At 39.3% G+C, this 22500-nt stretch overlaps 3 protein-coding genes across 4 annotated transcripts in view; 2 read left to right on the forward strand and 1 right to left on the reverse strand.

Annotated features, from left to right (window-relative positions):
- Window positions 1–22500, reverse strand: part of LOC123502655 — a 68206-nt gene that overhangs the window by 40043 nt on the left and 5663 nt on the right. The window contains exon 1 of one of the 2 annotated variants that reach the window (XM_045251821.1): window positions 19428–19501. The exons of the other annotated variant lie outside the window; for it this stretch is intronic. The gene's annotated coding sequence lies outside the window, so the exon portion shown is untranslated. Of the gene's footprint in view, window positions 1–19427; window positions 19502–22500 lie in introns of those variants that run through there. 2 annotated transcript variants of the gene reach the window in all.
- LOC123502654 (organic solute transporter subunit alpha-like) lies at window positions 11601–16104 on the forward strand. Its single transcript, XM_045251818.1, has 6 exons — window positions 11601–11672; window positions 13078–13236; window positions 13847–13958; window positions 14629–14754; window positions 14975–15104; window positions 15884–16104. Exons 1-6 carry the CDS (start codon window positions 11611–11613, stop codon window positions 16051–16053), a joined length of 759 nt encoding a protein of 252 aa, XP_045107753.1. The 5' UTR covers window positions 11601–11610; the 3' UTR covers window positions 16054–16104.
- LOC123502616 overlaps window positions 21784–22500 on the forward strand; it is a 29996-nt gene continuing 29279 nt past the window's right edge. Inside the window, exon 1 of the mRNA XM_045251781.1 lies at window positions 21784–21865. Coding sequence (XP_045107716.1) covers window positions 21784–21865 — 82 coding nt within the window. The remainder of the gene's footprint in view (window positions 21866–22500) is intronic.

A 22500-nucleotide genomic window follows, 5' to 3' on the forward strand; every position in this document is an offset into this window, starting at 1 on the left:
ATGATAGTAGCAACAATATTGCTGCTGCTGCTGCTATATTGCTATGCTGCTGCTGCTGCTGCTGCTGCTGCTGCTGCTACGTCGCTATGCTGCTACTGCTGCTGCTGCTATGCTGCTGCTGCTGCTATGCTGCTGCTGCTGCTGCTATGCTGTTGTTGCTGCTGCTGCTATGGTGCTGTTATGCTGTTACTGCTGCTGTTATGCTGCTGCTGCTGCTATACTGCTACTGCTATGCTGCTGCTGCTGTTATGCTGTTGCTGCTACCCTACTATGCTGTTGTTACTATGCTGCTGCAGCTGCTGCCCCTACTATGCTGTTGCTACTATGTTGCTGCTGCTGCTGCTGTTGCTGCTGCTGCTGCTATACAACTCCACAACTCCTAAACAAATCAAACAACAAAATAAACATAACAAATAAAGCAGAAAACCGATTAAAAACAACAATTGCATCACCATCACCACCCATCACCACCACCACCACCACCACAATAACCTAACCTCACACAACAGCACAGAGACACACCCACCACCACCACCACCACCACCACCACTATCAAGGTTATTTTTCCCACTAAGACCTTGCCACCTGTCACCATAACCTTCACATGCTCCTATGCTCCCTTGCCTCTCCCTCTCTCCCTCTCTCACCTATCACTCTTCCTACACCTCCTCCTCCTCTTCGTCTTCCTCTTCCTCCTCCTCCCCGTTACTCAATTGGGAAGAACAAGGGCATAATTTCCTTTTCTTCACTGTTTTTTTTCACTTTTTGGGGTTTTGTTTTAAATTTTTCTTGTTTTTTTCTTGTTATTTACACACACACACACACACACACACACACACACACACACACACATTAAAACTGGAACTGTAAGTGTGTGTGTGTGTGTGTGTGTGTGTGTGTGTGTGTGTGTGTGTGTGTGTGTGTAACTAGGTGACTTAATACACAAAGACCTAAACAAGTATGTACAAATGACTTTTAAGGTAGGTTTGGACAGTAAGGAAACTCTCTCTCTCTCTCTCTCTCTCTCTCTCTCTCTCTCTCTCTCTCTCTCTCTCTCTCTCTCTCCTTCTCAAGTCAGTTCACACACACACACACACACACACACACACACACACACACACACACACACACACACACACACACACACACACACACACACACACACACACACACACACACACACACACACACACACACACACACACACACACACACACACACACACACACACACACACACACACACACACACACACACACACACCAAGATTCCAGTATTCTGTCCCCTGTCCCTCCCTGCCTCTCCTCTCACCTCTCCCTCTCCTCTCTCTCCTCATGACCCTCCTTGCTGCATTCGACGGTCACTCACTCTCTCTCTCTCTCTCTCTCTCTCTCTCTCTCTCTCTCTCTCTCTCTCTCTCTCTCTGTGAATGAGGAAAGGCAAACCACCACTATTATTACCACCACCATCACCACCACCACCATCACCACCACCATCATCACCACCACCACCACCGCCTGCAATATCATCATTTATCTAACCTCGTTTTTATTCTGGGTGAAGAGGAAGGAAGGAAGACAAAGGAAGGAAAGAAGGAAGGAAGGAAGGAAGGAAGGAAGGAAGGAAGGAAGGAAGGAAGGAAGGAAGATGATAAAAGGTGTAATAAGATGATATTTTAATGGTGTGTGTGTGTGTGTGTGTGTGTGTGTGTGTGTGTGTGTGTGTGTGTGTGTGTGTGTCAGATGGTGTAATTTTTATTTTGACTGTTTATTTTCACACACACACACACACACACACACACACACACACACACACACACACACACACACACACACACACACACACACACACACACACACACACACACACACACACAGAGAGAGAGAGAGAGAGAGAGAGAGAGAGAGAGAGAGAGAGAGAGAGAGAGAGAGAGAGAGAGAGAGAGAGAGAGAGAGAGAGAGAGAGAGAGAGAGAGAGAGAGAGAGAGAGAGAGAGAGAGAGAGAGAGAGAGAGAGAGAGAGAGAGAGAGAGAGAGAGAGAGAGAGAGAGAGAGAGAGAGAGAGAGAGAGAGAGAATGTCAATGATGTAACACTTTTATATACACAAGTCAAAAGTTTCCTCTTCTGCTCTTACTTTCTCTCTCCCTCTCCTCTCTCTCTCTCTCCTCTCCCTCTCCTTCTCTCTCCACTGACCTCACCTTACCTGACGATTCTGATGCAAGTTTCTCCTCATTACCTTCAGATAAGCTAACCTCTAATGAACAAGGCCACCTGTGTTTACCTGAGTTCACCTGAGTTCACCTGTGCTCACCTCAGTACTTGGCCAAACAGGTAACGAGGACACCTGTTGATGAGTGAGGTAAGTCGAAGAGGTGTTTGTAAGCGTCACTGTGCAAAATTCAAGGAAAATTTAAGGCAATGTTGAGGAAAGTAAAAGAAAATGAAGGGAATAAAAGAAAAGAGGAAAAGAAAATGATGGAGCAATAGAGATGTGAAATAAAGATAAAAGAAAATGAAGGGAATATACAGAAAAGAAAATGAAAAATAAAAGAAAATGAAGGAAATATAAATAAAATGAAAGATAAATATAAAGAAAATGAAAATATAAATAAAAGAAAAGAAAATGAAATGAAAATGAAGGAAATATGAAAAAAAATAAAAGAAATTTCAGGAAATATAAATAAAATGAAAGAAAAATAAAAGAAAATTAAGAAAATATAAAAAAAAAGAAAATTTAAAGAAAATGAAGAAAATATAAATGAAAAAGAGAAGGAAAAGAAAATTTAAGGGAATGTAAAGGAAATAAAAGAAAAATGAAGGAAATATAAAGAAAACAAAACTAAGAAGAAAATGAAGGATGAATTTTAAAACGTCATTGTTCGTAATTCATAAAAAAAAACAAAAGAAAAAATGTTAACTGAGGTTTTTTCATGTTTTTTTCTCGTCTGTTCCATTTAATTTTCTCTTTTCTTTTCATCTTGTAATTTTCTCTTCTCTCTTTTCTCGTCATCTCTTTTTCTCCTCTTTTTTTTCATCATCTATTTTTCTTTCCCTTTCTTCATCATCTAATTATCTCTTATTTCTTTTTTCTCGTCTATTCTTCTTTTTTTTTTTTTGTCATCATGTAATTTTCTTCTCTAATTCATCATGTCAATTTTCTCTTCTTTCTTTATTATCTCTTCTCTCCCTTTTTTTTCATCATTTCCTCCCCCTTGTTTTTTGTTCAATTTGTTCACTTATTATCTTTCCCATTGGTTAATCTCCTTCATGCATAAGAAAGAAGAAGAAGAAGAAGAAGAAGAAGAAGAAGAAGAAGAAGAAGAAAAAACAACAATAACAACAACAACAACAACAACAACAACAACAACAATAATAATAATAATAATAATAATAATAATAATAATAATAATACACAATTTAACAAGACTAAGAATGACTCATAATGATGGATAAGATAACATAATTATAAGTGTATTTAATAAGAAAGCAAGTCACAAGTCGAGAGAGAGAGAGAGAGAGAGAGAGAGAGAGAGAGAGAGAGAGAGAGAGAGAGAGAGAGAGAGAGAGAGAGAGAGAGAGAGAGAGAGAGAGAGAGAGCAATAATAATCGCTTCATATTAACACAGATACAAAACGGAATAATGAGTAAATGGATATGTTGAAGTGATAAATGGTAAGAGAAAGAAAGAAAGAAAGAAAGAAAGAAAGAAAGAAAAACGAAAAAAAAATGTATTCTTAACCCTTTCAATACTGGGACGCATTTTTACCGTGAGTTTTGTACCATTAGACCATTTTTTTGACACTAGCATGGGTCTATGGAGGTCAGGAGATTAATGGCTACAGTCTTCACTATTTTAACCCCTTCAATACTGGGACACACTTTTACCTTGAGTTTTGTGTACCATTAGACCATTCTAATGACTAGAAAGGGTTTATGGAGGTCAGAAGATTAATTGCCACAGTCTTCACTATTTTAACCCCTTCAATACTGGGACACACTTTTACCTTGAGCTTTGTGTACCATTAAACCATTTTATTGACACTAGCAAGGGTTTATGGGGGTCAGAAGGTTATTGGGCCAGAATCTTCACTATTTAAATCTCCCCACATAAGTTTCTGAAGTTGTACAAGATCACCAAATATATATGAAGACGTGGCATGGTAATGAAGGGGTTAAATAGATCCACAACAACTTATCGTGTGTCACCTCCATTAACCTTCACTCTAACCTGACCACAACATTATGACACAATACAAAACGAAAAAAAATAAAATAAAATAAAATAAATAAATGAAGGCATGATGAGGGAAGTAAAGCGTGTCAGTGGGTGTTCGGAAAGAATCAGGAAAAAAAGCAAAGGAAAAAAAGAAACAATTTTTGCTAGGAAATAAAGTATCAAGAAAAAAAGTGACAATACTAATCTTGTTTAGGAAAAAAAGTAACAGTGGTCATTCTTGAAGATAAATTGACAATTACTGTACACGATTTAAAGACTGCCAAACTGATTGAAGACAGTGCTTCTGGTACAAAAGGAAGTATCATTTTTCTTGCAAAACATCAAAGTTAAAAGCAGTAAAACGTTATAAAACATTAACACATTGAAAAGTTAAAAACATTAAAACTAAAACATTACAAATATTAAAACATTATAAAACTAAAACATTAAAAAAAAAAAAAAAAAAAATACGAGATGTATATTAATGCAGTGTCCGGGTTATCGATATATTGTGAGCAAGTCCTTCTAAAAATTCTGGGATGGATTTTCTTCCTATCAGCAATGTACATGAGGCGACATACACGGCACGACATCATTTGTGAGGGTTGGAACAATAAGTTTTCAAATTTAGTTGGACACCACCATCGCTCTGTATGGAAGTGCATAGAGTGGTTTCAAAAAGAACACGCTACCGTGGACACCGTGGCGCAGCAGGACCTGATTGGCAACGCATCTAAACCAAGACACAAGAGAAACGCTATTCAATTGTCAGGACAGGGTGGAAGTAGAAGGGAGAAAATCCATCCCAGAATTTTTAGGAATTGCTCACAAAAAAAAAAAAAAAAAAAAAAATCGCAGCAAATAAAATAAATGAGTGAAGGAAGAGAAAAGAGAAATAACAAAACAAATGGATTAAGAATTTGAAGGAGAGAAGAGGAGGAAGAAAGAAGAAGAAAGAGAAGGAGGAAGAAGAAGAAGAGAAAAGCTGAATCATAAATAAGAGAATAAGAAGGAAAAAATGATGATAAAAAAATTTCCACGAAAGAGAGAGAGAGAGAGAGAGAGAGAGAGAGAGAGAGAGAGAGAGAGAGAGAGAGAGAGAGAGAGAGAGAGAGAGAGAGAGAGAGAGAGACGTTCTAAACCCAACAAATGTAAACAAAAGTGAATAGAAAACGGATTGAGATTTGAGAGGGAAAAAATAATCAATGGCAATCTATTTTATTTTTCCCTTCCTTTATTTTCTTTCTACTGAGAGAGAGAGAGAGAGAGAGAGAGAGAGAGAGAGAGAGAGAGAGAGAGAGAGAGAGAGAGAGAAAGAGAGAGAATCCTTCCGTGTTTCTTTATATCACTCTCACGTTCTTGTTTACCTTACATGAAGACTTAAGAAACACAATGCAAGAAAAAAAAAAAATGAAAGAAAAGAAAGAAAAAAAGAAAAAAGAAAACAAGGAAGGGAAGATCCAGTTCACGATGGTAATTTAAAACGAGCTATCTTTTTTTCTTATCTTTTTTTCTTTTTCTCTCTCTCTCATTAATGCAAAGAAAACAGGGATAGGAGACTAATTTTAAGGGAGACTAACCTAAATACTTTTCCTGTCTATTTAATTAATCATGGCGTGTTTATTGGCTTACTTATTGACTTCTCACAGGTCAGAGATACGAAACGGGATACAGAAAATGGGAGAAAATTAAATAAACTTCTCATCTCTTCTATTTTGATTCATTTTAACGTGTTTGTTGTTGGTTTTTTCATTACAGGTGAGTGAAGGTAAAAAATAAAACTAACTAAATAAAAAGAAATGAAAATACGAATGAAAGAAATAAATATAGAAAGAGTAGATGAAATGTAATAGATGGTATAAGTAAAACAGGAGAAATAAATGAAATAAAGAATAGAATGAATAGAGAAATACAATAGAATAAAATAAATGAAGAAATAAAGATATATAAAAGAAAAAAAAAATAGAAATAGATATACAATACATACAATAAATGAATAAACAAATAGATACATAAACCAAAAATTAATAAAAAAAATAAAAAGAAAACGGAGATGAAGAGAGGGCAGACTATTAAAGATTCTCCATTCATCTCTTATTTTTTTTTTCCTCCTTCCTTCCATACTATTAATCAAGTTTCCCCCCCATGCATGGTAGTGTTGGGAAATACAGCCTGATTCTCTTGTTTCCTGCAGGGAGAGAAGCGTGAGGAAACATGCAGCGTGTGTTGAGTGAAGGTAAGCTGTGTGTGTGTGTGTGTGTGTGTGTGTGTGTGTGTGTGTGTGTGTGTGTGTGTGTGTGTGTGTGTGTGTGTGTGTGTGTGTCCTTTCTCTCTCTTCGTAATTCTTCCTATTCTTTCTTAATTCTTGTATATTTATGTTTCAATCTTCCTATTTCTTCATAACTCTTCTCTTCTCTCTCTCTCTCTCTCTCTCTCTCTCTCTCTCTCTCTCTCTCTCTCTCGTAGTTTCATTATTTATCTCTTCCCTTTCCTTCACAGTTAATCTCTCTCTCTCTCTCTCTCTCTCTCTCTCTCTCTCTCTCTCTCTCTCCTAAGCTCCTTCTTCCAAGCTGTGTGTGTGTGTGTGTGTGTGTGTGTGTGTGTGTGTGTGTGTGTGTGTGTGTGTGTGTGTGTGTGTGTGTGTGTGTGTGTGTGTGTGTGTGTGTGTGATAGTCACAAAAAAAAACCAAAAACAAAGAGAAGAAACCAAAACAATAACACTTCACGAAAAAGAAAATAGAAAAAAAACATGATTAAAAAAAACGAGAAAAAAAGAAGAAAAAGGAAAAGAAAAGAAAACGAGAAGCACAAGAAAAAAAAAAAAAAAAAAAAAAAAAAAAGCAGGGAACCATATCCCCACCCCCAAAAAAAAATAAAGAAAGGTGAAAGAAAACAGAAAAGAATAAAGAGGAAGAGGAAAAAAAGAAAAAGAGAAAACGTGAAAATAAAACAGGAAAATAAAGAAAAGAAGAAATAGAAAAGAAAAATAAGAATAAAGAAAAAGTGGGAAAATAAAGACAGGAAAAGAATAAAAAGGGAAAAAGAAAAAGAAAGAACAAGAACAAAGAGAAAAGTGGAAAATAAAAACAGGAAAAGAATAAAAGAGGAAGAGGAAAAAGAACAAAAAAATAAGAATAAAAGAGAAAGAGGGAAATAAAACAGGAAAAGAATAAAAGAGGAAGAAGAAAAAGAAAATAAAAAAAAACAATAAAAAGAAATGAGGAAATAAAAGCAGGAAAATAATAAAAAGGAAGGGAAAAAACGTAGGAAAAAAAGGAAACAATGGCAACAGTAACACTAAGAGGGGGAAAGAGAATTGCCTTTAGCCTTGCATTGTGTAATTAAAGTGAGCAGGTGGTGACTCAGGTGTGTTCCAGAGAGAGAGAGAGAGAGAGAGAGAGAGAGAGAGAGAGAGAGAGAGAGAGAGAGAGAGAGAGAGAGAATTATATTGTTTACTTCTATTCTATTAATGTTTCCTCTTTTTTCAATCTACCTATTAATCTATGTACTCTCTCTCTCTCTCTCTCTCTCTCTCTCTCTCTCTCTCTCTCTGTACAGGTGTGACAGAGGGCAACGGAACAGGTGACGCTAATGAATCAGGTGGTCTCGATGTTACCTGTGCTGATAATTACGTCCCATCTTTAGAGGAATACAGCGAAGGTAGTAGTAGTAGTAGTAGTAGTAGTAGTAGTAGTAGTAGTAGTAGTAGTAGTAGTAGTAGTAGTAGTAGCTGTTGTTGTTGTTATTGTTGTAGTTATTGCTGTTCTTGTATAGAAAGACCACAACAACAACAACAACAACAACAACAACAACAACAATCAGACATACAAGAACAAAAAAAAAAAAATGAAATAAAACAAGACAGTTATCCCTAAAATAATTAAAGACCACCTCCATTTTCTGTTGCACCTGCCGTTTTCTGTCAGCCATGGGTATCTACAACACGGTGCTGCTGGAGGTGGGGGCGTGCGTCACCTGCTGCTGTATGCACTGTACGGCGTGCAGGTGCATCACGCGCGGCTCCACGTACATGAGGCCTTCAGAAAACACGTGCTCTGGATCACCATGGCCTGCCCGGTATGCACACACACTCTTCCCATTCTTTTTTTTTTTTAATTACAAGGGTGACTTTACTATTTTACGATTCTTTTTTATATACCTAATGTAGCCTAACTTAACCTAACTTAACTTAGCCATACCTATCCTAACGTAGCTATATTTATCCTAACCTAGCAATATTTACCCTAACCCAGCTATATTTACCCTAACCCGGTACTACTATGGTATGTGATCACCACAGCCAACGTGATCTACCACAGTCAAATTCTACTTTGGTGTGCGATCTACATGTTTCATTTATTCACTATATCCTAAATAAAGTATTCCATATATACATGCATTGATTAAGAATAAAGTTAATAAAGATAATAGTGACAACAATAACAATAAACACATCAATAGCGATGAAACACAGAGGAAGTCAAACCTTATACTTAGAGGCAGAGGCAATACATTACGAATACTATCACAACTACATCACCGCGCCAATGGAAAGGTTCTCAGTGCGTCTTGCAAATGAAATGTGAAATATTAAGAAATTGTAACACTGTTTCATATTGGTGTGGAAAAGTATGTAGCTACTTCGTCTCCTGAAATGACACTATATGTATTAGAAAAAGTGTTGAGCTGTGGTGGACTTTTATCACAGAGGCCTTGTACTGCTGGATATGTTACCTCAGTAATGTACTATGTAAACCCAAATAAGGAAATTGAGTTTAAATAAATAAATAAATAAATAAATAACGATGATTATGCCGCGCGTGACGGATATAACGATGCGAGTTTACACAATTACAATACAAGTTTCCACGATTACGATGCGAGTTTCCATGATAACGATGCCAGTTTCCACGATAACGATGCAAGTTTCCATGATAACGATGCGAGTTTCCACGATTACGATGCCAGTTTCCATGATAACGATGCGAAATTTCACGATTACGATGCGAGTTTCCATGATAACGATACGAGTTTCCATGATAACGATACGAGTTTCCATGATAACGATACGAGTTTCCATGATAACGATGCGAAATTTCACGATTACGATGCGAGTTTCTACGATTACGATACGAGTTTCTATGATAACGATGCGAGTTTCCATGATAACGATGCGAGTTTCCATGATAACGATACGAGTTTCCATGATTACGATGCGAGTTTCCATGACAACGATGCGAGTTTCCATGATAACGATACGAGTTTCCATGATAACGATACGAGTTTCCATGATAACGATGCGAGCTTCCATGATAACGATACGAGTTTCCATGATAACGATACGAGTTTCCATGATAACGATGCGAAATTTCACGATTACGATGCGAGTTTCCACGATTACGATGCGAGTTTCCATGATAACGATACGAGTTTCCATGATAACGATACGAGTTTCTATGATAACGATACGAGTTTCCATGATAACGATACGAGTTTCCATGATAACGATACGAGTTTCCACGATTACGATGCGAGTTTCCATGATAACGATAAGAGTTTCCATGATAACGATGCGAGTTTCCATGATAACGATGCGAGTTTCCATGATAACGATACGAGTTTCCATAATAACGATACGAGTTTCCATGATAACGATGCGAGTTTCCATGATAACGATGCGAGTTTCCATGATAACGATACGAGTTTCCATGATAACGATACGAGTTTCCATGATAACGATGCGAGTTTCCATGATAACGATACGAGTTTCCATGATAACGATGCGAGTTTCCATGATAACGATACGAGTTTCCATGATAACGATGCGAGTTTCCATGATAACGATACGAGTTTCCATGATAACGATACGAGTTTCCATGATAACGATACGAGTTTCCATGATAACGATGCGAGTTTCCATGATAACGATGCGAGTTTCCATGATAACGATGCGAGTTTCCATGATAACGATACGAGTTTCCATAATAACGATACGAGTTTCCATGATAACGATGCGAGTTTCCATGATAACGATGCGAGTTTCCATGATAACGATACGAGTTTCCATGATAACGATGCGAGTTTCCATGATAACGATACGAGTTTCCATGATAACGATACGAGTTTCCATGATAACGATACGAGTTTCCATGATAACGATGCGAGTTTCCATGATAACGATGCGAGTTTCCATGATAACGATGTGAGTTTCCATGATAACGATGCGAGTTTCCATGATAACGATACGAGTTTCCAAGATAACGATACGAGTTTCCATGATAACGATACGAGTTTCCATGATAACGATGCGAGTTTCCATGATAACGATACGAGTTTCCAAGATAACGATACGAGTTTCCATGATAACGATACGAGTTTCCACGATAACGATACGAGTTTCCATGATAACGATACGAGTTTCCATGATAACGATACGAGTTTCCACGATAACGATACGAGTTTCCATGATAACGATACGAGTTTCCATGATAACGATACGAGTTTCCATGATAACGATGCGAGTTTCCATGATAACGATACGAGTTTCCAAGATAACGATACGAGTTTCCATGATAACGATACGAGTTTCCACGATAACGATACGAGTTTCCATGATAACGATACGAGTTTCCAAGATAACGATACGAGTTTCCATGATAACGATACGAGTTTCCAAGATAACGATACGAGTTTCCATAGAGAAAGCTTACAAACTACACTGTTAAATACAACTGCCTTCCTCTCGTGTGTGACCTCGTTGTAAAACCTTTCAGCCAATATCTGAAGGTTCTTTGGATACCCAGATGCCAATAAGCAGTAGATCATGTCCAAATGCATATCGAGACGTTGTCTATGCCGGAGTGAAGTGTGATGCACCACGTGTACCGTACGCACACCACCTTGTTGGGTCTGGACAGGAGGTTTGACACTCCAACAGACATCCCATTCATGTTTCAGTTTCTCAAACAAGACAGTCTCTCCAAACTAAGACAAGTGTTTTCCTTATTTCTTGAGAAAAAAGGGAAAAAAAAGTACATTTTCCTGTTGTAGATCACAAGATGAAGCGCAGATCGCATACCAAAGGAGCTTCATGACACGCAGACCACAGACCAAAGGAGCTTCATGACACACATAACACATACCAAATAGGTGATACCAAAGTATCACCTATTTACCCTAACCCAGCTATTTTTACCCTCATCTCGCTATATTTACACTAACCTAACTCTATTAAACCTAATCTAACCCTCTTAAACCTAACCTAATCCTATTTATTATAATCTAACCCTATTTAACATAACATAACCTAACTTTCATTATATATTCAATCCCTATATTAATTCCTTTATCTTATCCTTATCTCTTTTTTTTTTTTCTTCCCAGTTCCTGTCACTAATGAGCGCTGTGTCCCTGTACATCCCGCGCGCCTACACCACATGCGACGCCTTGAGAGTTACGTAAGTGCACAACCCACGCCCAAATTTCTACTTCCATAAGGTAAAAATCTACAGGAATAGCGATTTTTATTTGTTTGCCTTTAAATTGACCGCGCGTCGCCTCGTTTTCCTTTTATATCCCGTTTTCTTTGTGTCCTTAAGAAATATTAGTGGTTTGATTATGGATTTTTTTTTGTGAAGGTTTGGTATTCAATGTGTTTCTTGCTCTGTTCTCTCTCTCTCTCTCTCTCTCTCTCTCTCTCTCTCTCTCTCTCTCTCTCTCTCTCTCTCTCTCTCTCTCTCATTATCGTGTTTTGTGGTGAATCATTACGTCATTTCCGGCCATTGAGAAGTTAACGTGAATCATCTCTCTCTCTCTCTCTCTCTCTCTCTCTCTCTCAAACCACGAATAATAATAATAATAATAATAATAATAATAATAATAATAATAATAATAATAATGATACTAACAACAACAATGAACACACACACACACACACACACACACACACACACACACACACACACACACACACACCTAACCACCCAAAACATACCTGCACACCCGTACCCAAACCTACCCACACCTGTAAACACCTGCCTTAATCACCACACCACCTCTATAGCCTGTCTACTCTAACATGGCTCCTGGATTTCCAACATATTAAAGATCACTGATAACGAAATTTGATGCGAATAATACTTGTTTTCTGTTGCTCAGCGCACTTATAACAAGGACAGCTCACGGTTTGCCTCATCTGACAACCCAGCATTCCCTGGGCCGCCATTCAAACCAAGACCCAGGAGCCAATTTAGGGTACACAGACTATAGTGGGTTCAGTGCTCGTGTTAGCTGAATTTTAACCCATTCAATACTTGGACACAATTTTACCATGAATTTGAAGATTAAAGGCCAGTCTTCACTATTTTGATTCCTTCAGTATTAGGGCACAATTTTACCTTGAGGTTTGTGTACCATTAGACATTTTTTTTGCATTAGGAAAGATCTATAGAGGTCAGAAGATTAATGGCCACAGTCTTCACTATTTTCCAATCCCCACGTAAGATTCTGAAGTTGTATAAAACCATCAAATAGTAAACAGAATTAATATGGAAACGCGTCATCGAAATAAAGGGATTAATCGTATTTGTGTGTAAAAAAAAAAAGGAGCAGAATACTGATTAGAGTGGTATTCCCTGGGGACATGACTCAAACAAGGTCTCCAAGCGCACGGGTTCGAATCCTGTCCACGGTCCGAGTGTAGGTTGGGCTTCCTCACTCGGGGCAACGGCTTCCTAGCGGGTGGGCTTTGAGATAGAGGTACCCCCCAAAAAAGTACCTCCTTTAGCCCATAGATTGCCGTGAAAAGCCCACATGGTATAAAATAAATAAGACAGACCATAATTCCTTTGTCTGTTCACCAAGGTACCTGTCGCTGGCAATGAGTCACTTTATGGAGCTCACCACGGCTATGTTTGAGAGCGAGGATCAAATGGCAGCAGAATTCAGTGACAAACACTTCACTCTCTCAGTTGGGCCTATCTGCTGTTGCTGCCTGTGTCTCCCTTCCCCTGCTGTGACCAAGTGAGTGTGAGAGAGATGTGGGAGAGCTTGGACAGGTGTGAGAAGTGATAGGTGATGTTAAGTACTTTATTCTTACTGTTGGGCCTGTGTGCTGTTGCTGTCTGTGTCTTCCTCGCCTGCTGTGACCAAGTGAGTGTGGGAGATGTGTGGGAGAGCTGGGAGAGGTGATAGAGTGCTGGGTCATGTTAAGTAGTTTATTCTCACTTTTGGGGTTGTCTATTGTTGCTGTCTGTGTCTCCTCTCCCCTGCTGTGACTAATTGAGTGTGGGAGAACTGGGAGAGGTGAGGGAGAGAGGTGAAAGAAAGGTTGCAACGGGAAAGTAATGGTAGTGATTTTGTTTAGAGGAAAGTGACAGTGGTTTGATTTGGTTAGACTAGATTAGGATAGGTTATGTCAGGTTAAATTAGATTAGGTTAGGTTAGGTCAGAAATAGAAGCAAAAACATTCAACAATTTCTTATTCTTTTTCCTTGTTGTTACTCTTTTCCCTTTATCTTTTATAATGTTACTATTTTCACTGTTTTCTATCCTACTTTCCTTGGTGTTACTTTTTTCTGTTACTGTTTTCCGTGTTTTCCTATCCTGTCCTTTCCTCCGCGGCCTCCTGCAGGACGCGGCTGCGGTGGGTGCAGAGGGCGCTGTGGCTGCTGCCCTACACACAGCTGGTGTGTTTCGTGGTGCGCATCGTCTGGACCATCGCCAGCACAGACCACTACGGCAGGGTGAGCGCCGCCCCCACCTCACCTGTCCACACCTGCCATCGCCTCATGTTACCTGCCCACACCTGCTCTCGCCTCACTTCACCACACCTTGTCCCCACCTGTCCACACCTCACGTCACCACACCTTGTCCGCACCTGCTCTCACCTCACCTCACCTCATCTGTCCACACCTACCCTCACTTCACGTCACCTCACATGTCCCCACCTACCCTCACTTCACCTCACCTCACCTCATCTGTCCACACCTACCCTCACTTCACTTCATCTCACTTCACCTCACCTCACCTCCACTGACCTTACTTAGCTTATCTAACCCAATCTAACCTAACCATACTTAACTCACCTAATCAAACACAAATCCACTAATTTGACCTGACCTAACTTCACCTGACTCAACTTATTCCGACCTAACCTAACCTTACTTAACCAGACTAGCTTATAACATTTTTCCTTTCTTTCAGCTGACTCTAGCCTGCAAGGGGGCTGGCAACTAAGTGGGCCTTTTCTTATATTTTCTGTTGCTTTTGGATAATTTCCCCTCTTACATAAAAAGAATCTAAGGAACTATATCAATCTAACAACATTATCTAATCTACGTGTAATATCGAAGTCAAATTAACCTCTCTCTCTCTCTCTCTCTCTCTCTCTCTCTCTCTCTCTCTCTCTCTCAGGTGGGCAGGCACTTCACCATGGTGTGGGTGGCTGCTCTGAGCTTCCTCACAATAATGTTGGGTGTATATGGAATGAATATTGCTGTCGCCCTCTGCCGCACCGCCCTCGAACACTACGGATACCAGGTGAGATGTGGTAGTAGTAGTAGTAGTAGTAGTAGTAGTAGTAGTAGTAGTAGTAGTAGTAGTAGTAGTAGTAGTGACACTTTCAACTTCAAATCTAAAAGAAAAGAAAAAAATCAACACATTTCAGTCCAATATCACAAAAAAAAAAAATACAAAATACAGTACCCACTAATCCACGTTTTCTTCCACATTTTTACGTGTCTCCCTTTAAAACCCGCAGAGAAAGTCGTTTTCTTTGAAGGTGCTGGTGTTGGTGACCCAAGGCCAAAGTATCATTATGGACATCCTCTCCGCCGCCTCCGTCTTCCCATGCCACTCCCCGCACATCTCCTCTAAGGTCGTCAGGCAGAGTGAGTCTTCTTCAGGAGGAGGAGGAGGAGGAGGAGGAGGAGGAAGAGGAGTGTACTAGAAACCTCTCCTCCGTTTTCTGTTAAATAGCGTGGCCTTTCTATTTACGTAATCTCCTTTTCACTTGACTCTTTAATTTAATGAGTCAGGAGGAGGAGGAGGAGGAGGAGGAAGAAAGTTTCAAGTACTCCTACTACCTCGTTTTTTGTTGAAGGGCACTACACCTGCCCTTCGTTTTCTGTAAAGTGGTGGGCTCTCTCTCTCTCTCTCTCTCTCTCTCTCTCTCTCTCTCTCTTACGTAACTGGCTTTCCTTTAATCGTTCCTTACTTCCTAACTTTTATCTATCTAATCACCTTTAAATGTCTCCCAATCACCTAATCACCTTTACCTGTCTCCTAATCACCTTTACCTGTCACCTAATCACCTTTACCTGTATCTTCAGCACCTTTAACTGTCCTCCAATCACCTTTACCTGTTTCCCAATCGGCTTTACTTGCCTTCCAATCACTTTCACCTGTCTCCTAATCACCTAATCACCTTTACCTGTCTTCTAATCACCTTTGTCTACTTGTACCTGTCTATTAACTTTTTACCTCAATCACTTTTACCTTTCTTCCAATCACCCAATCACCTTCACCTGTCTTCTAATCACTTATCTACCTTTACCTGTCACCTAATCACCATTACCTGTCACCTAATCGCCTTTATTTGTCACCTAATCCCTCTTGCCTGCCTCCTAATCCCTTTTAACTGTATCATAACCTCTGTCTCCCTCACCAGTCCTGGAAAACTCCCTGTACCTGGTAGTGATGCTGGTGATTGGCGTGTACACCTGGCGAACCTACACGAACCTCCAGCTACAGACCAGGGCCAAGGAAGATGGAGGATCGGATCCCCTTCCCGTGGTGGATAAGGAATCGGATACTACAACAACTGAGATCGGATCCTAAGTTGACGCCATTCCTTAATCTTAATCTTAATCTTGCTTCTGAGTCTCAATATCGCCAATTTTTTTTTTTTTTTCATTTTTGTAGTTATTTAGTTTTATTTAGCCTCTTCTTACGATAAATAGATGGAGAGAGAGAGAGAGAGAGAGAGAGAGAGAGAGAGAGAGAGAGAGAGAGAGAGAGAGAGAGAGAGAGAGAGAGAGAGAGAGAGAGAGAGAGAGAGTGGAGGGTGTCTGGGTGGAGGAAAGGGAAGGGAGGGAAGGAGGAACATAAGGAAGTAGAGAGGAGGGACGGAGAGAAAGTGGAGTGTGAGTAGAATGTATAGAGTGATAAGGAAAAGATGATGATAAATGTAGAATGAAGAGAAGGAAGTGATAAAATTGATGAGAGAGAGAGAGAGAGAGAGAGAGAGAGAGAGAGAGAGAGAGAGAGAGAGAGAGAGAGAGAGAGAGAGAGAGAGAGAGAGAGAGAGAGAGAGAGAGAGAGAGAGAGAGAGAGAGAGAGACTTCCAAAACCTCCATGAGAAACACAAAAGGAGCCTAAGAAACCAGAGTAACATCCATCAAACTCCAGAAAAAACACACACACACACACATCACAACACATCAAAACAAACACACACACATCAAAACACATCAAAACAAACACACACACACATCAAAACAAACACACACACACATCAAAACACATCAAAACAAACACACACACATCACAACACATCAAAACAAACACACACACATCACAACACATCAAAACAAACACACACACATCAAAACATATCAAAACACACCAAAACAACCAGGAAACACAAAAACGCTAGTTCTTGAAATGCCCTTCCGTCTACTCTCTGAACTCCTTCGGTACTGGGACGCATTTCTACCTTGAGTTTTGAGCACGATTAGACCATTTTATTGACATTAGGAAGGGTCTATGGAGGTCAGAAGGTTAATGGCCACAGTAAGAAGTATGGATAGGGATATGTCATTGGTATTGAAGGGGTCAAATCTCCATCTTAAACACCGTCTAGCCACCAAAACACACCCTTGGTAATAAGTAACAGAGCAAAAGTAACACACACAAAAAAATGAGTAAATGAATTAAATAAATGAATAAATTGATAAGTAGATAAATAAACACACAGGTAAGACAAATAGAGAACAGAATACAACTGATGAATAAAATAAATGAATAAATAGATGAGTAAATAGATAAACACAGAGGTAACAGACAAAAACAGCAGAATACAACTGACAAAAACAACAAAAACACATCAACTAAGAAAAAAAAGATAAAGAAAAAAAAAACACTGGTAAGACACACACACACACACACACACACACACACACACACACACACACACACACACACACACACACACACACTCCTACCCCGGGGCCCTTATTAAGAAGTCAAGCCGTAGTACTGAAACACTTATGAATGCAGGAGACACCCCCAGTACCTGCCCCCTCTCCCTCCTCCCTCCCCCTGCCCACAATCCCCTTCCCCCCTCCCCTCATCCCTATGACAAGCTTAGTTCATGGAGGGGGGAGGAAAGGGGGTGGGGGGAACTTCAGTAAACAACATCTCCTTGGGTTGTTATGAGAATGTTAAGTTTTCCCCCCTCAGTTTTTCCCCTCTCCCCTCTCCCCTCTCCTCTCTCTCTCTGGCCTCGCATACTGTCCATGGGTGTGTGTGTGTGTGTGTGTGTGTGTGTGTGTGTGTGTGTGTGTGTGTGTGTGTGTGTGTGTGTGTGTGTTACTATTCGTGTATTTATTTGTTTGTTTATTTTTTGTTGGATTGTGTGATATTTAAAAATATGGTGTTTTTGGAGAGAGAGAGAGAGAGAGAGAGAGAGAGAGAGAGAGAGAGAGAGAGAGAGAGAGAGAGAGAGAGAGATGCATACAAAACGAAAGAAAGTAAGAGAAATCGGCTATAGGTATGTCCATTACACACACACACACACACACACACACACACACACACACACACACACACACACACACACACACACACACACACACACACAGGAATGATTTTATTTATAGAGGACAGTGTATACTTTGTAACCAAACTTATTCAAAACAGTGTTGATATATTTACTAATAAAATGTTTACTGTGTTACTTGTACTATATTAAAGTTCCAATCCCAATACATCATTTTTGAACACACACACGAACGCACACACACACACACACACACACACACACACACACACACACACACACACACACACACACACACAACATTGTAAGGAGGTTTCCTGATTGAAAAGTAGAAAAAAAACTCCCTTGAAAACTGTCTACTACTACTACTACTACTATTACTACTACTACTACTACTACTACTACTACTACTACTACTACTACTACTACTACTACTACTACTACTACTACTACTACTACCACCACCACCACCACTAAAACCACTGCAACTACCACCCCCCCACCACTACCACTACTACTACTACTGGTGCATACTGGTGGTGGTGGCGATAGAAAGTTATCCACATCCACATTGCATGGCACCACATCCACATGACACCACACCTGAATCCACTTCCTTCCGCCTTATACCTGCCCACCTTATACCTCTTACTTTCACCTGGTATTAGAAACTCAACAAAAGAAAAAGAAAGGAAAGTGGCGAGAAATAACTCCACCTATTTCCCATTTTCTTTCTTTTCACTTCGTTTTCTCTTTTATTTTGAAGGGAGCACTGTTTTAATTTGCAGATTGTGTTGCGTTTGAGTAATTTGTGATTCATGGTGTGTGTGTGTGTGTGTGTGTGTGTGTGTGTGTGTGTGTGTGTGTGTGTGTGTGTGTGTGTGTGTGTGGCCTTGACTTTTGTTAGTTACGGGCAGACTAATTGCACGCACGCACGCACGCACACGCACGCTCCTCCTCCCACACACCCACTCACTCACCCATATACACACACACAAACACACACACACACTCATGACCAGACCAGACCAGACCAGACAGACAGACTGTGGAACACACACACACACACACACACACACACACACACACACACACACACACACATCCATAGTTAGGTTAAGCATTTTTAGTTCATTGTGGTAATGTCCCCCCCTGTACATTTTCAGTGTAATTTTTTACATTGCCTAACTAATAAACCGTTTATTATTATTACACACACACACACACACACACCGCGTAGTGTAGTGGTTAGCACGCTCGACTCACAATCGAGAGGGTCCGGGTTCGAGTCCCGGAAAGCGGCGAGGCAAATGGGCAAGCCTCTTAATGTGTAGGATGTGTTAACCTAGCAGTAAATAGGTACGGGATGTAACTGGAGGGGTTGTGGCCTCGCTGTCCCGGTGTGTGGAGTGTGTTGTGGTTTCAGTCTTACCTGATTATCGGTCACTACGAGTTCTGAGCTCTGTCCGTAGGGGAAAGACTGGTTGGGTGACGAGTAGACGTGGTGGTGAATAACACACACACACACAACCCTTCACCTACCAAAAACTCACACAAAAAACGACATAATAGCAAAATAATACACACACACACACACACACACACACACACACACACACACACACACATTCCACCTCGCTACAGTTCTCTCCACTCTGATTGGTTAGGGAAGCAATGACGTCAAGGGCAGTGGGCAGGGCTAACACAGTGACGTCACGGGGCAGTGGGCGGGGCTTGGTGACGTCACTGTTGTTAGAGAGAGGAGAGGAGATGGAGAGGGAGTCTGAGGGACAATGGAGAAGGGTCAGTATTAACAGGGCAGTGAATGGGGGTGTGTGTTCATGTTTTCTCTCTCTATGTTTTTCTCTATCTCTAATTCTACAGTGAGTTATTTCTAAAAAGAGAGAAGGAAGGAAAATCAGTCAAGGTGAGTAAAATGAACGAATGAATGAATGAATGAAATTTCTGAAACGGTTGTAGGAGATTGAAAGAGAAATAAAGAAAAATCAATTAAAAAGGAAATAGAAAAATAAATGAAGAAGGAGGAATGAAAAGTTTTATAGTTGTAGGAGTTTGAAAGAAAAAAAGGAAATAGAAAAATAAACAAGAATTACTAAATATATAAGTGAATAAATGAATGGAAAAGTGTAAATTAAATAGTCATTCATTGTTCATGACTTTAAAAATATCACAGTAGTTTAAAAAATGAGGAAAAGAACAGGAATACCTACAAAAAAGAAAACACTAGCCAGATATGAATGAAAATGTGTTAATTCAAGAAAGTGATCAATTTTTCACTTTTCAATGAGTACTGTGGTTTGTCCTGGAAATTTTGATACCTACGTTTTCTTTATCTTTTTTCTAATCTTCGTTTATTAGTTTAAGACGTGAAAATTAAATGTATGAATGACAAGTAGTGAATTGAAAGAAAGTTACAGATATTCACTGACCTTTCAACACGATTACTACAGTTTACCATGAAAATCTATATGTATACCTCCGTTTTCCTTTCATTTTTTCCAATCTTCGGTTATTAGTTTATGTGAAAATAGAATATATGAATAAAAAGTAGTGAATTAAAAGAAAGTTATAGATATTCACTGACCTTTCAAAATATTTACTATAGATTACCATGGAAATTCATAATGTATACCCCCGTTTTCTTTCTCTTTTCCTAATATTCCCTTATTAGTTTAAGAAATTAATATGAAATGTACCAATGAAAAGTAGTGAATTAAAAGAAAGTTATACATTTTACTAACTTTTTCAACATGGCTACAATAGTTTACCATGCAAATTGACATACATTCCCCGTTCACTTTGTCATTTCTTATCATCATTATCATTATAGGAAGAAAGATTTGCCTGATTAACATAAGGAACCGTAATTCATGAAGGAGATTGATAAGTACCCCAGTTTACCTTAAAAAGAAAATGTCACACCTCGTTTTCTTTTTTTATTTATTATTATTATTTAACTGGGAAGTAATGAACACACATACCGTTTTCTATTACTTTTCTTTTACTTTCATGAGAGAGAGAGAGAGAGAGAGAGAGAGAGAGAGAGAGAGAGAGAGAGAGAGAGAGAGAGAGAGAGTGAGTTAGCTAGCCGACGAGGAAGAGAGATAGCTTTAAACTTTAATGTCAAGAATTGTGAAAGAAAATGAGAAAGTTCACGGTCAGTTTCCCAAATACCAGTCACATTTTGTATTGGTGACTAACTAGTGGAGAGAGAGAGAGAGAGAGAGAGAGAGAGAGAGAGAGAGAGAGAGAGAGAGAGAGAGAGAGAGAGAGAGAGAGAGAGAGAGAGAGAGGGAGTGGGAGTGGGAGTGGGAGTGGGGTGTGTGTGTGTAGGTGTTCACTTCATCAACCATTAGAAATACAAGTTTTTCATTTCAATTCTTCCCTTCTCGTTTCCCTTTCATTCTTTACACATTTCATTCATTCATTCATTTATTTATCCATTTATTCATTCATCCACTTATTCCTCCACTTATTCACGTATTTTTTCACACCTATCATCAATAACTTAATACACTTTACTCCCTGTCCTTTAGCTAATTCTATCGGCTCCGTAAGGGGACTGGCGACTGAGTGGACCTTTTTTTTTTTCTTTATAATTTTAGTGCCCCCGGCCAGTCTTCCTCTCTTACATAAATAAATAATAATAATACAATTCACTTATTCACTCATTCATTCATACAGTACAGAAAATAGTCACCAAGAATATCAAACTACCATTATTATTATTATTATTATTATTATTATTATTATTATTATTATTATAGATGGGTGACTTTCTAACCTTACTGGAACCCAATGCTGCGTGTGAGTCTGGTTACCTGCCCACCCAAGAGGAGTATATGCAAGGTAAGTAGTAGTAGTAGTAGTAGTAGTAGTAGTAGTAGTAGTAGTAGTAGTAGTAGTAGTATAGAAGCAGCAGCAGGAAAGGTTAAATTAGTATAAAAACAGAGAGAGAGAGAGAGAGAGAGAGAGAGAGAGAGAGAGAGAGAGAGAGAGAGAGAGAGAGAGAGAGAGAGAGAGAGAGAGAGAGTATAAAGATGCAACCTACTGTCTTTATTTATGCTGTGTGTGTGTGTGTGTGTGTGTGTGTGTGTGTGTGTGTGTGTGTGTGTGTGTGTGTGTGTGTGTATCTTTATGTAAGGAGCGTGTACGTATGAAGTTTGCATACGTAAGAATAGGTGAACGTGAGGGAGCGCAGTGTGTGTGTGTGTGTGTGTGTGTGTGTGTGTGTGTGTGTGTGTAAAAAAAACTCTAAATTTACATTCAAACACCACTATTAAAAAAATAAATAATTAATTAACAAAAACTAAAATAAAACACCAGAACACCACCAAACACCACAACACAACACACCACAACACAACACCACACCACCTCAAACCCCTTAAAACTTATCCAATCCTTTACACAACACCCTTATGGGGAATCCAGCACCACAAACCACCACTGAAATCTAATCAACAGGAGACAGATCACCCTAA

The sequence above is a fragment of the Portunus trituberculatus genome, chromosome 12 (genome assembly GCF_017591435.1).
Source record: "Portunus trituberculatus isolate SZX2019 chromosome 12, ASM1759143v1, whole genome shotgun sequence".
In the NCBI taxonomy this organism is placed as follows: Eukaryota; Metazoa; Arthropoda; class Malacostraca; order Decapoda; family Portunidae; genus Portunus; species Portunus trituberculatus.